Source organism: Rhinoraja longicauda, chromosome 8 (genome assembly GCF_053455715.1).
Source record: "Rhinoraja longicauda isolate Sanriku21f chromosome 8, sRhiLon1.1, whole genome shotgun sequence".
Classification (NCBI taxonomy): Eukaryota; Metazoa; Chordata; class Chondrichthyes; order Rajiformes; family Arhynchobatidae; genus Rhinoraja; species Rhinoraja longicauda.
This window is the reverse complement of record NC_135960.1, coordinates 60,855,167-60,870,019: the sequence shown is the minus strand read 5'-3', so window position 1 is coordinate 60,870,019 and position 14,853 is coordinate 60,855,167. Positions and strand designations below refer to the sequence as shown.

Genomic DNA, 14,853 nt, shown 5'->3' with positions numbered 1-14,853 from the left:
TTTGCCTGCTAATTTCTTTCTATCATGCAAACGTCACAAGATCTGACAAGTAGAAACAATCTGAATGCCTATTAGGACATGAAAAAACCTAGAATATCAAAAGTATATGCTGGCATGGATACAGTGTGCTAAGGCAACAGTCATACATGCAGAACAAATATGGCATTTTCAGTCAAAACATTACTCCTGGAAATATGTTCTTTAATGTGTTATAACAGCAAATTCTTAATTAAACGTGAACTTGCATTCTACAAACATGAACAAACGTTGCATTATAGGCACTGTTGGGATACTTCAGAGTGGATTACTCAAGTTCATCTAATTTTAGCTCATTATATGGTTAACCACACTAAAAATCAAAGGTAATCCTTCTTATCTTTCATCAAGTACTTGTGTAGAATTCATTAATTTGATAGAACGTAAAGTTAAACAAGCTATGTTCCCGTGGTGTTCATTCATAAAATGCATTGTATTGCAGCCAAATGGCCTGGCAATACCTGGGAGAGTAAATTATCAGAAGGCAACACAGCATACAAAGTGATATGGATGTGTTAAGTGAGTGGGAAGCAATATATTGTCACAATATAGGGAGGTGAAATTACCCACTTTGGTAGGAGGTATATCGCAGAATAGACTGCTATCACAAAATATTGCTTAGGGAGAGACTCAAGAATGTTTTTCTCCAGAAATATCAAGGTATCCTTGTACATGAAGCCCAAAGTCAGAGTGCAGGTCATCAAGTAATTAGGAAGATAAGTGGAATGTTATTCATTATTGCAAAAGGAATGGAGTATAAAATAAAAAAAGTCTTGCAACATCATTGCTGAGAACACACCTGGGAGTATTGTATAAACACTCCTTGTTAACAAGGGATATACTTGCAATTAAGCCAATTCAGAGAAGGTTCAGCAAGGAACTGCAGATGCTGGTTTGCAAAAAATGGACACAACCTGCTGGGCTAACTCAGCGGTTGAGGCAGCATCTCTGGCAGGGTCAGGCAAAGTCTGAAGAAGAGTCTCAACCTGAAAAGTCACCTTTCCATGTTCTCCAGAGATGCAGCCTGATCCGCTGAGTTAGTCAAGCACTTTGTGTCACTTTTTCCCCAGGGATGGTTCACTTGGTTGATTCCTAAGGTAGATGAGTTGACACCTTTACCTTGCGAGTAATAATATTATTTATATAATCTTACAATATTAAATAATAATATTTAACATATTTAATAATATCAAAACTTGAGCTTGAGTGGCTATCAGTATTGCCCATATTTTCCTTATTACCATTTGCCATGGTATAGGTATTTTGTAAAACATGTATTTAAAAAAATACTAATTTGAATTATTTTCTTGCAGAATTGTTTTATTCAGATGTGTGTGGCTAAATTGAATGGTTAATTTTGACATAGCATGTTAGGATTTAATTATTAATGCGCTGTGTAAGATATTAAATGGCTCTATGTACTAATGCATTTAGACATATTCATGTTTTAATGTTGTTGGAGAGGTCTCCAAATTTATATCTGTCCTGGGCCCCAATATATCTTCTCCTATTTCTGTGAATTTCCACAGTAACTTTCTTGTGATCTGTCAGTGTGATTTATTTTTTAACTTGGTGGTAAATGTGTTATGAACACTGAGTTAGTTCTCAGAGTCTTCAATGCTCCTGATGCTTCTCAAAATCACTTTCCATGACATCTAGCAGACAAAAGAAAACCATCCAACCATGCTGAATTCCAGCCTATCTGAAAAAAGAAAGGCATGTTGACCAAAACATTTCTACATTATTTTAACATGTTGGTAGCACAACTATTGCATACATGTTTAAAAGATTATCCAAACCAAGGATATTTCCATATTTACTGCTACCCATTTGTCAGTATTTGACAAAATATTATATTCAACAATTCTAAATGTTCATTACCTGCTTTAAGAAATTCATTAAGTGTCTTTTCCTCTGGCTTCGGAGTTCCATCAATGCCCATGTCGACATGGGAGCGCCAAATTTCTGAAAACCGCATCCTTTTTTCCTTTGACATGTAGGCTCCATGCCAAAGTGCTTTCATTGTGTAGTCCACATTTATCAAAATTTGCCCAGTTAGTGTATCATAGTAAGCAGGGGACAGAAGGCATGAGGAACTGCTATCATGGTTGCCATCTATATAAATAGAAGGAACTTGATTCATAACATAAATTCCCATCACCAATTCCCTCAAGATTTGTTGGAATTCTTTGTAATTGTACGGAGCATCCTGTACCACTGGAGCTAGAATAACAGCATTGGGATATTTGAAGTTTTTCATTTGGTTTGACAGTCCACTGGGGAACTCTACTGGATACTGAAATTCTTCAGCGGGCTGAAGCCAGCTGCAGGTGGCCGTGGCAAGCAATTCCTGCAGATCAATCAAATTATATTTGCCAAGGCTGGAATTCAAATTAATTTGAGCTGCCAATTTCTCTTCTTCTTCTTGAATTTTATTGCTGCCTTTTAATTTAGAGGAAGCCAGATTGCCCTGTTTCTGCTTTCTATAAACTTCGTTCTGCAAAAAACATACAGCTTTAGTAGTAAAACATTTTAAAATAAATTATCAGTGTTCTTTCTGCTCGTACATTTCCTAAACTATTATTTTTGCTATTTTCTGTAGATTGCAATAGGCCTTTGTGAATAAAAGGTTTATTTATTTATATATTTTCCCTTCACTTCTCCTGGTGTAACCATCATGTTCATTCCATTATGTACATATATTTGTATATGGTATCAATACAGAAATATAGTAACTTTAAACACCCAGCATCATATCTTTTCTAAACTTTTTGAATATATTTGAATTTCATCTTAGAATATATCATGCCCGACTCTCTTCTGCCAAAAATATTGCTCACCAAAATTGAATACTAAACAAAACTTTAGCTTATTTTCTTCACTATCTGCCATTGTTTTATATCATCTTGCCCTGCTATTTCAACTGTTATTGTTCCATCTAAATAATGTAATGAATTCCTATAGAATTCTTTGTCAATCCTTTTGTATATTTGTCCACCCCCTTACTGTCTTGACCCTCTCCCATAAACTGCTGTCCCAACAACTTTCTTTTCTAGCCCAAGTACCAGCTGGTATTGTAAATGGTTACCTCTCCATTCATATGTTATCAACTCTGCCATTATTACATTGTTTTCAGATTAAAACAAAACATCTTTGACTCTTCTATTCTTGCAAACTACTGGCAGATCATCAACCTCCCTTTCCTTTCTAAATTTGTGAAAATATTCACTTTTCATCCTAGAATACACCTTTCATGCCCAAGTGGCAGTGCATTTTCAGGATCAGCGTATCACTGGCAAGGCAAGCATTTATCTTGAATTGCCCTTGAGGTGGTGGTAAGCTGTCTTCTTGAACAGCTGTGATCCTTCTAATGAGGAAACGCTAGCACTACTATTTCGTACGAAGATTCAGGATTTTAACACAAGGACAATGAAGGGTCAGCTATACATTTTCTAGACAAGTTTGCCCGTTTGAAAGATGCTATCAAAATATACTTAGTTGAATAGCTGTGGTGAATTGCATTCAATATTTAACATGTATTTGTCAGTGGAATGACAAATAGGAAGCTTAGTACCAGAAATGATAAAGTGGGGTACTCAGTTTTAAATAGTGTTAAATCTTTACACGTAATTACACTTGCACCATTCAGATGAACAGTAATTACTTCATGATACTTGCTACACAAACTTAGTAAAAGGAGTAAAGATTACAACATGCCGAGGCTAATTTCCTGTCTTTTTCTTATTGCCATATCCAACATGGAGAAACTACTTATGATTGTGATCTCAAATATGTGGAGGATTCAGCAATAATGTTGTGAATAATGGGAAGATAGTTCAACGTTTTCACGCTGCAAATTGACAATGCCTTGCACTTAGATTGCATAATTGCCACTTGATATGGCATTGCATCAGTAAATGTTGTTTTAAGTCCACGAAGGCCAGTTTCTGTTACTTCATTATAAAATTAATGACATTATATAACAGACATAGTTCTAATACATTGCTGGTGTGACAATGTTTACTGGCTTCAACTATTCTATGTAAATAAAAATGACCACATCAGAAAAGAAGATAAACGACTGTTTTTGGAGTCCCATGAAAAAATAGAAAGATAAAGACATAGAGACGAGAATGAGCAAAAAGAGGTACAGTAACAAGGAAGCAATATGAGCCACAATGGATCCAGTAATTGAACTTAAATTTGACTTTGTGACCAATTTGATTTGGTTTCATATTAATTGAATACAAATGTTTAAAGGTGTATAACAGTCTGCAAGAATAACCCAGAGTTTCCAGTCAACTGTCACTTTATTCCTCCATTCCAACTCTGCTCTATCCTGTTTTTAATATTCTTCCATTGAAGACATCCATAACTAAATAATTTTGGGTATGTTTGCCCTCATTCCACAGATGCAGTGGTATCTCCCTGTGTCAGTTTGTTTCTTTTTTCTTCTCTATCCCCAAAGACAGGTTTTTCACGTGATTGTTACCTATATAACTTTGTCTTTTTCTGAGACATTTTCTCTGTTGTCCCAACACCTCCCCAACTCTGCCATTTAACACACTTGTTTTTTTCCTCTTTTCAAGTTCTGATTAATGTTTATCTTCTCACTCCTACTGTTTGGCCTGCAGTCTGCTTCTGACATTCTGTTTCTTGTAGTATTTAATGTTCTATAACTAAATTCTACAAATAACTTGAAATTCTACAAATAACTACAAATTCTGCATTTGAAATAATAACTATGTACAGTGAAATTAAATGTGGTTCATTGTTAAACTTTGTCAGCTAATTAGATCTATGGTTATTACTGAAAGAGAAAATCAAACATCCTGAACAGAATAAACAAGCTAATTGGTCAAACTGCAGTGTCTTGTTGAAATCTTAGACGTGATAGCACAGGAAGCTATATGGCCCATCCAGTCTACATTAGTATAGTTCATAATTATTGTTTTTCACATTGTACCAAAATACATACCATTGCAGCTCATAAAGATGGCACTTCAATAGATAGCTTCTTGGGAGTTGATAACCCAGAACTTACTTTGTTATGCATGCATTAAGAGTCAATCTGTCAAGATAGATCAATTAGTAAGGTGTAACAACACTCACATCATCAAATTATGGATGTATTAATGTGCAGATAAAACAAAATATATTTGCTCATTCACAGTTCTGATTAACTTTAAGAACGGTGCTGACTCGAAGGGCCGAATGGCCTACTCCTGCACCTATTGTCTATTGTCTAACAACCAAAACCCTTACTGAACGTTAACTACATTTGCGCCATTGGTAAAGTGCTGTTGAGGTTGGCAATGTGTTCCTGTGACTGATAGATTTCATTCAAAGTTAAGGTCCTGGTAAGTTTTTTCAGAGTATTGCTGAGCTTAGTAGAACACCAATGAGGATGGAGAAGTCCTGAAGTTAGGAGAACCTTAGTGTAGCAGCTGCATTATTGTTGACAATGGTAATATCACTGAAACTGATTCGTAGCATCAATAAAGGACAGAGGATTTCTGCTGAGGTTAATAATGTTACTGAGGGGAACACAATTCTGCTGAGAATGATTTTGTTATTGAAGCTGATGGAGCAATACTGAGGCTGATAAAGAATTGGTGAGATTTGTAAATTGAGAGAGGTCTATTTTAGTTACTGGAACAAGAGAGGAAGGACTATCTTAGTTACTGGAGGAATGGGAGAGGTCTGTCTTAGATACTAGAGCAATGAGAGAGGTCTATATTAGTTACTAGAGCAATGAGAGACAATCTTAGTTATTTAAGCAATGAGAGGTCTATCTTAGTTACCGGAGCAATGAGAGAGCACTATCGTAGTTACTGGAACAATGAGAGAGGACTATCTTAGCACTGGAGCAATGAGAGAGGACTATCTTAGAAACTGGAGCAATTAGAGACTATTGTAGTTACTGGAGCAATGAGAGAGGTCTATTGTAGTTACTGGAACAATGAGAGAGGACTATCTCAGTTATTGGAGCAATGAGAGAGAGGACTATCTTAGCACTGGAGCAATGAGAAAGGACTATCTCAGTTACTGGAGCAATGAGAGAGGTCTATCGTTGTTACTGGAACAATGAGAGAGGTCTATCGTAGTTACTGGAACAATGAGAGAGGTCTATCTCAGTTACTGGAGCAACGAGAGAGGACTATCTCAGTTACTGGAGAGATGAGAGAGGACTATCAGTTACTGGAGGAATGAGAGAGGACTATCTTTGCACTGGAACAATGGGAGAGGTCTATCATAGTTACTGGAACCATGAGAGAGGACTATCTCAGTTACTGGAGTAATGAGAGAGGTCTATCTCAGTTACTGGAGGAATGAGAGAGGACTATCTCAGTTACTGGAGGAATGAGAGAGGTCTATCTCAGTTACTGGAGGAATGAGAGAAGTCTATCTCAGTTACTGGAGCAACAAGAGAGGACTAGCTCAGTTACTGGAGGAATGAGAGAGGTCTATCGTAGTTACTGGAACAATGAGAGAGGTCTATCGTAGTTACTGGAGGAATGAGAGAGATCTATCGTAGTTACTGGAACAATGAGAGAGGACTATCTCAGGTACTGGAACAATGAGAGAGGTCTATCGTAGTTACTGGAGCAATAAGAAAGGTCTATCTCAGTTGCTGGAGCAATGAGAGAGAGGACTATATTAGCACTGGAGCAAGGCCGGCTGTATCTGACGCTACTGGAGTTATACTGGTGAGAGAGTGCGCGGCTGATAAGGGAGAGAAGTTAATACTGAGTTAGTGAACGGTCCCTGGAGCCGAGGGAGGCACGGGTCCGCGATGTTGCAGTGGTGAGGGTGGGGACCGTGTCCTGGTGCCGTCGGCCATACCCGCTCCGCCTCCGCCTGGCCGCTCCGCCCGCGTCTCCATGGCAACGCGGCCTAGCGCCCTCTCCCGCCCGCTGTCAGCCTCCGCCCGCCCGCCCGCGTCTCCATGGCAACGCGGCCTAGCGCCCTCCCCGCCCGCTGTCAGCCTCCGCTCCGCCGCTTCCGGCTGTTAGCGCCTCCGCAAGGTCCGTCCACCGGCGGCTGGAAGGTGAATACATGTCGCCGCGCTTCCGAGGGCCCGGGGCTCCCATTCCCATTACCACCCGTGTGATAACTGCGGCGTGCGTGGTGGTGTCGAAGGACTGAGCGATTACATTTTGCATCAGATGAATCAGAAATATCTTTATAGAATTTTTAAAAAATCAAACTTTTTTAATAAAAAATAAGTGCAGCCATTGCTTAAAATATTAGTGACATCGCAGAATGATGATTTCACTCCTGTCATTGCATTGGGAAGAAGGTACAGGAGTTTGAAAACTATAGCCTCCAGGTTCAAGAATAGCTTCTTCCCAATAAGTATCAAGCACTTGAATTCTGCATGACACTAACCTCTATTATGAACTGTCTGGTTTTACTAAGGACTTTGGGGTTTGTTTGCGCTAGCATTTGGATTATTGATTTATTGAATTTTTGTTTATTATATATTATCTGTGCAAATTATGTTTACTGATCTGTTATGCTGCTGCAAGTAAGAATTTCACTGTTCTGTATTTGTACAAATAACAATTAAACACACGTGACCCTCTTGACTGCAGGTTTATCCAGCAGAATATATTGTGCAGATACCATGAAGGCTATTATTCTCGCTGCTGGCTATGGCACAAGGTTGAATCGTGATCTACAAAATGATAAGAGTGGAGATTTCAAGCATCTTCATGGTATCCCCAAGCCGCTTCTACCAGTAGGACATCAGCCACTTATCAGTCATTGGATGACAACAATAAACAAGATCGACTCGATTGATGCAGTTTATGTTATTGTACGTCCACATTTTGATCTTTTCTGGAAAAATCATATTTGTTTGGACTACAAATGTTTAGCTACTATTAAGAACTGACGACACAAGACATGATTTTAACATTTGTAGATGTTGCAAAACTTGTAAATGTAGCAAGCATCAGGGAACATAGTAACATGATTGATCATATGGATTTGGAGATTGCTGATACAAGTCTACTGCAAAAAAGTGTCTGTTAATGCATGTTGTTGAAAGCATGAAAAGGAACTATATAGCAGATTTGTACAATTTTAAGAGGTACCACAACATGAAGCCTGTGTGAAGCCTTTGAAGGTGGTAGGATTCTAGAAAGGCAGCTAAAAAGGATATTTGGCTCTATAAAGAGGGAATAGAGTGCAGTAAGGTTTATATTAATATTAAACGCAGGTTAGGCCCCACCTATAATATACCGGTGCTGTCTCGAAGGGCCAAATGGCCTACTCCTGCACCTATTGTCTATTGTCTAAAGGGAGTCAAAAAAGGGCAGATTTTTCTCTGAGGAAAGTTAAGAATGACTTAATTAGGATTAATTAAAACTTTTAATTCTTATAACCTTATTGAATAATGTAAATATATAATTCCTGCAACTATGTTACTTATTGCTGATGATCTTTGCAGACAAATGATCTCTATTATGGAAAATTTGAAGATTGGGCAAAGGAGTTCCAACAAGTTAAAGTTGTAAACGATGGAACAAGAAGCAATGAGGTGGGTATTCTCGACTAAAACCAAATTTTTCAATCAATGATTTGGAACTGCTGACTTTCAAAAATATTGGATCACCTACCGAAATTACAAACACTTTTCCGACACATTTAAGAATATGAAACATCAAACTTCAACTGATAATTGTTTCTCTTTATTCCTTTGCAAAAGTGAAAAATACATTCAGATAATTTATCAGCAATGATGATGATTAAAGTCAGTTTTAAGTGACTGTTCAATGCAATTATTCTTTCATTTCCAAATTTCGTTCTCTATTTGTACACAAAGAGTAAAGATAATGCATGATGAGAACATTAGAAAATTGTAATAAATCCAGGTGTATAGGTTAGGTCAAATTAATGTCCTCGAGTCAGTTCTAAATGCTGGAGCTTACTACCCATATCTCATGCCTATAAGAGTTTGACTGCTCCTCTATCCAATAAGATTGTGGTTGATTTTCTACTGCAGTGCTACTTTTATGTTCCAATTTAATTCCAATAGATATCTCAAAATATATCCAGTTCTGCCTTAAACATATAATGATAACATCTTAAGTGTTCAGCACTCCCCAGCCCTCTGAAGGCTCACTCACCTTTAAGCAGTTTTTTTTCTCATCTGTCATTCTGAATGGCTATCCCCTTATCTGGAGAAAGGACCCTGATTCCAGATACTGAAACTAAGGGAGTATAGACCCTGCATTTACCTATCAAATGTAATAGTTGTGAACTTACCTTAAATATATTTTTTGATTAGCAATTGTTATTCTGATGGAAGTTAGAATAATGTCTAATTATAGTCTTGGGTTCATTCCATTGCACTGAATTTCTGCAAATTTAAAATACAGTTCAAAAGAAATTTAGCATATCTCAGTTCTGAAAGTAACTTTTTCTCAAAGTTCCAAGGAAAGAAATAAAAGGGAACTCTTTATATGATTTTCATTTATAAACTAAAGTATGTGACATTTTTTGTTAAAATCTTATATTGTATAAACCTTTTACAATTTACAAATTTAAGAAAAAGTTACCCTGTCAATTTTTTTAAATGAGCTTATTCTATTCATAGGAACGTTTGGGTGCGATTGCTTGTCTTCAGCTGGTCATTACTCAATTTAACATCAAAGATCATATATTGGTCCTAGGCGGGTAAGCAACAATAAAGTATATATTAATTAGGCATTAAAGTTTTAAAACAAGCTAAATAGCTTCAAATATATAACACTTAGCATTGATTTTAATTTATCATCTATACACACGCTTTTTGCAGAGTATCCTGAAATTCAAAATGAATGATCCTATTGCTATCATTATTAGCTAACAACACCAGTAGCCTGTGATAAACAATTCAATGAAACAAAAAGCTGATTATAAAACTCTAGTTTTTTTTATACCATTTCTTTTGGTATAGAGGAAAGGTATAGAGGTATATGCGCCAAACGTGGCAGGTGGACTAGTGTAGATGGGGCAGCTTGGTTGGCATGGACAGAAGGGCCTGTTTCCGTGCTGTATGACTATGATTGTAAGTTAGAGGGTGTTAGTGGAGGACTGTTATTCAGATTGGAGGCCTATGACTGGTGGTGCGCCACAAGGATCACTGCTGGATCCATTATTGTTAGTCAGCTATATTAACAATTTGATGACAGTGTTGTCAATGCGGTTAGTATGTTTACAGATGACAGCAAAATTTATGGCGCAGTAGATGTGAAGAGGGTTATCAAAGATTTAAAAGGGAGCTGAGGGATAACTTTTTTCCACGCAGAAGTGGAGGGTATATCGAACGAGCTGCCAGAGGAAGCTGTACAGGCTCGTACAATTTGTTTAAAAGACATTTGGACAGGTACATTGGTAGAAAAGGTTGAGGAATATGGGCAGTTGAGACCAGCTCAGACTATGTTGGTTAGCATAGACAGGTTGGGCCAAAGGGCCCATATGCTGCATAACTTTATGACAGGTGGAATCTGCTTAACCTATGCAAATATTACTTAAAGACAGACATCCATTACTATCATAATGGATCATTACTATCACGATTCTATCTTCCCTTTTCATCAAAACGTTACCATCCATTTTTCTTTGCTTGTTCTAATCTTTGGAAACGTATTAGCGGGCTGTCTTTGTCACTGATTTAATTTCTGGAATTTACAATCTATCAATTGTCTGGAGGTAGAAGATTGCAAGTGGTCCACCACTACCTTTTTAAGGGCAATTAAGGATGAGCAATATATGTTGGCCCAGTCAGTGACACCCACATCCTGATAAAGGAATAAAATGAAAGGAATCTTAAACATTTTGACAATATGCGTGGAAGTAGATGTTGTTAAGGGGATTAATGAAACAAATGGATCATAGTAACGTTTTGGATGCCACCAAAAGCTTGCTCAAAGATAGGTTTTGAAAATGAAGAGGGAATTGAAATGGCAGAAATGGAGAGGAGGGGTTGGGGGAGAGGGGCCAGAGTTGGGACAGATTAGAGAAAGAAAAGAAAGAGGACATTGAAAGATTCTACATGCAATGTCAAGAATTTGGAGCATCTAAGGGACCAGAAACCAATTGAGGTATGGCTAACAAATCTTGGTCAAGATCAGAGAATTTAACTTAAGTTGAAATTTGCGAAAAGTGGAGTAGAGTTGTGGAATAGTTATACAGGTACACCATCAATTTTCCAACACCATTGGTTTCAGAGCCTTGCCAGATTATCCATTTTGCCAGACCAACAGAGGTCATGTAATAATAAAAAAACAATACACCTCTGATCCACTAATTCTACCCCTCCCATGTCTCTAAAGCACCGCAGACTGCTGTAAACAATAATAAGAAATAACAATTAACAGAAAAGTAAACAATTAACTCTTTAAAAAAGCGTGCAATGCTCTCGTAATTTTGTCTGGAAAATCGGTGGTGGACCTGTACTTGGTTGGAGATAACAAAAAAAAAACTGCAATAGGTTTAACCCGCTGCATGTCTCCTTATTTTTCTCAGAGATACATTGTTCTACGAGGACTTCAGTCTTTCGGATATCCTTGCAAAATTTGATGAGCTGCAGAATATAAACTGCGAAAGCAATTTAGATTTATCATACCTATGCAAAGATGAAGGTCAACACAAAAATTTATTGCAAAGATTGTTTCTTTCTTGAACTGATCTTCGAGAAAAACTAACATAACTTCTTTTGTCAGCAGAAACGGGAAAGTTTGGCATTTTAGAAATAAATGAAAAGTTCCAGGTCACTGGATTTAAAGAAAAACCCCGCTCCACAGAAACGACATCTCGCAGAGCAGTAAGATTTTTACTATTTCTTAAGCAGACATATCTTGACCACATATAGTTTTTCTTTAAGGAGTTTATTTGGAAAAGATAACTTCGAAAGCATTACTTCATGGCTTGTGCATTCTTGTAATTAAATTAACCTTTGACTTCTTAGTTACAACATTTAGTACATTCAATACTACTTGCCTCAATGAATATTGACCTGAGTTCTTTATTCACTTCAATTTTCTTTTTCTTAGTGCCCGTGCTTTTACATATATTCGAAAAGTACAGTTCCATTCATTGAAAAATTTCTTCAAGACAAACAGGTGAGAGATGGAATCAATGAAATGATGTTAAATCTGAATGAAAAGCATTTTTAGGTCATTATAACTGGATAAATATCAGACAGTTATCAAATTGTAGTAAAATTGTATCATTTAGCTATTAATCATTTTATGCAAATAAAATTCTATAGTTTTGAGCAGAATTGATATTTAAATTTTCCTCTTTAATTTGAAATAGACCATGTACCACTTTTATATAAATAAGTTCATAGTATAGTTCAAAAGTGCAGTAAATATTCCAAAGCTAATTAGTTACTTTTGAAATATAGTCCTGATTACAGATAGTGAAGGCTATATTGAAAATATATGCTTGTATCAAATGTGCCGATGACATCTTTTCAAATTCATCAAAATGATCCAAAAAATCCCAATAAACTATTTTCCTTCCACTCCATTTACCATTTATAATTTCTTGGCAAAATACGAGTCGTTTATTTCAGCAAATTATAAAATAAAAACCTTAAATGAAATTTTTATTTTTCATAGAATTCACCATTGGAAGAGAGAGATGCACCAGGAATTTTTTTGCTTTGGGTCCACTCAAGGTGAGAGTTGCTTCAAGAAATTATTTTTAAATGTCATGCCATTTTACTACTTTTGCCTTTTGTATTACAGGAAACCAGTGTTCATCCATCAGATATGTGGCCGATTTGATGTTGGAAATCTCCCAATGTACGTTGAATGTACAAAATATTTCCAGAAGTCCTGCAATACATAATCTGATTGGAAACCTGTTAGTCATTCCAGTGAAGTTTAAAAAAAACTTTTGGTAACCATTTCTTGTTAGATTTTATTTTAAAAGGCCTCGTGAGTGAAAACAATGAAATGGTCTGGCACCATATTTTTAATAAAACCGTTGGACTTTGCGCATTCCAAGTCATTTCAAAAAAGGTGAAATATTGTAGCATTGAGCAAATACAAACCAGAAATACACCATTGTAGTCCTCTCATTTTAGTTAGATTGAAAATGGTGTATTTCATTTTCAGGCGATCAGTGGTAGAATGTTAAATAATGGGATATCCTTATAATAATAATAATAATAATACGCATTTATTTTATATAGCGCCTTACCAGAAGCTCAAAGCGCTTTACAAAAACAATCATAACATAACAACAAACAGACAAACTATCCTAACGGAGAAGCGGCGAATAAACAGCGCCAGCGTCCTCTCACGTCAGGGTCCGGCAGTATACAACACAAAGCACAGGACACAGATACAATTTATAATACAAACAGCCATCACAGTGATTGCTCCAGGCACACCCTCACTGTGATGGAAGGCAAAGAAAAGTCTTATCTCCTCCTCATTCTTCTCCCGTGGTGCCACGAGGTGATCGAGGCTCCCAACTTTTTGAAGCCCCCATCGGGCGATGGAAAGTCCCAGGGCCGAGCCGAGCAGGCCGATGAAGGTCCTGAGCCCCCACCGGGTGATGGAAAGTGCCGCGGCCAGGCCACGCAGGGCGATGAAGGGCCTGCGAGCGGGTCGATCGTACCTCACGCTTCGGGGCGGTCAAAGCTGCTACGGCTGGAGCTCCCAAAAGCCGGTCGCCAGCCAGGGACCTGCGAGCTCCCGATGTTGCGGTCTGCAGGGCCCACGGCCGAAGCCTCCGAGATGGTAAGTCCAGGCCCTGCGACCGGAGTCTTCAAGGTCGATCCCAGTTGGAGGCCGCCGACTCCACGATGTTAGGCCGTAGCGCGAACGGAGACACGACACAGTAAAGGTCGCATCTCCGTTGAGATTAGAAAAAAAGGTTTCCCCCACCACCCCCCACATACACAAAGTTAAAAATAGAACAAAACGTACATTAAATGATGACAATAGACAAAAAAACAAAAAAAAGACAGACTGCCGGTGAGCCGCAGCTGCAGAACACAGCCACGCCCCTTAGCTATTAAAATAATATTTGTATAAAATTTATGAATTGAAATTACATAATCCTTATTCTTTTTGAACGATGCAATTAGGTGGTGTTTGTAAATGACATCAATCACTCATATCAAAGATAGACACAAAATGCTGAAGTAACTCAGCGGGTCAAGCAGTATCTCTGGAGAGTGGGTGACGTTTCGGGTCGAGACCCTTCTTCAGACTGATGTCAGGGGAGGGGGCGGGACAAAGATACGATGTAGTAGGAGACAGGAAGAACAGTGGAAGGACTGGGAAGGGGAGGGGAAAGAGGAACGATCTGAAGTTAAATCACTTGTATGGCAATTGGCATCAAGTAGTATATTGCCAAGGACAAAACATCAAACGAGTTAATATGTTTTATTTCAAATGGTTCTTCCTTGGAGATTTACTTTGTAATATGCATAAGGTGAAAACAGCAACAATGAGGGTTTTTTAATTTGCTTTGAAATTGTTACTTCATTGCTGATATTATTTTAGAACAGATTACATTATAAAGTAACTTGAAATGAAAATCAGAATATTTATTTGCAAATTCTTTAAGTGGAATTGAATGGAAAATCTAGATTTGAGATGTCGACATAATTTAAACTATTTTTTAATATCTAAAATCTCTGCTTCACAATTCCTAGTTTTGTTTTATTAAAATGAAACGTACTTTATCATTACATTGAGAACTGCAATAATGACAGTAATTTGCAATGATGCTTAATATATTTGTGCCAGCCTGGGAGGTGCCAGGTTTCATGTAATTTTTTTAGATTAAATGAAATGA

At 37.4% G+C, this 14,853-nt stretch overlaps 2 protein-coding genes across 4 annotated transcripts in view; one reads left to right on the top strand and one right to left on the bottom strand.

Moving 5' to 3' along the window:
* ankar (ankyrin and armadillo repeat containing) overlaps window positions 1-6,917 on the bottom strand; it is a 69,921-nt gene extending 63,004 nt beyond the window's left edge. Inside the window, exons 1-3 of the mRNA XM_078404624.1 lie at window positions 6,883-6,917; window positions 5,015-5,107; window positions 1,918-2,151 (exon numbers count right to left, since the gene is read on the bottom strand). Of these exons, the coding sequence (XP_078260750.1) occupies window positions 1,918-2,151; window positions 5,015-5,027 (247 nt within the window). The 5' untranslated portion in view covers window positions 5,028-5,107; window positions 6,883-6,917. The remainder of the gene's footprint in view (window positions 1-1,917; window positions 2,152-5,014; window positions 5,108-6,882) is intronic.
* On the top strand, window positions 6,801-13,036 carry LOC144596028 (glucose-1-phosphate adenylyltransferase). Of its 3 annotated transcripts, none has more exons than XM_078404103.1 (9): window positions 6,801-6,843; window positions 7,635-7,858; window positions 8,495-8,584; window positions 9,644-9,723; window positions 11,557-11,672; window positions 11,757-11,854; window positions 12,084-12,152; window positions 12,657-12,715; window positions 12,786-13,036. In XM_078404103.1, exons 2-9 carry the CDS (start codon window positions 7,667-7,669, stop codon window positions 12,886-12,888), a joined length of 807 nt encoding a protein of 268 aa, XP_078260229.1. In that variant the 5' UTR covers window positions 6,801-6,843; window positions 7,635-7,666; the 3' UTR covers window positions 12,889-13,036. The 3 variants fall into 3 exon arrangements, with proteins under 3 accessions (XP_078260229.1, XP_078260227.1, XP_078260226.1); XM_078404101.1 differs by lacking the exon at window positions 6,801-6,843 and adding an exon at window positions 6,873-7,087; XM_078404100.1 differs by lacking the exon at window positions 6,801-6,843 and adding an exon at window positions 7,140-7,339.
* Window positions 13,037-14,853: the final 1,817 nt, after the last annotated feature.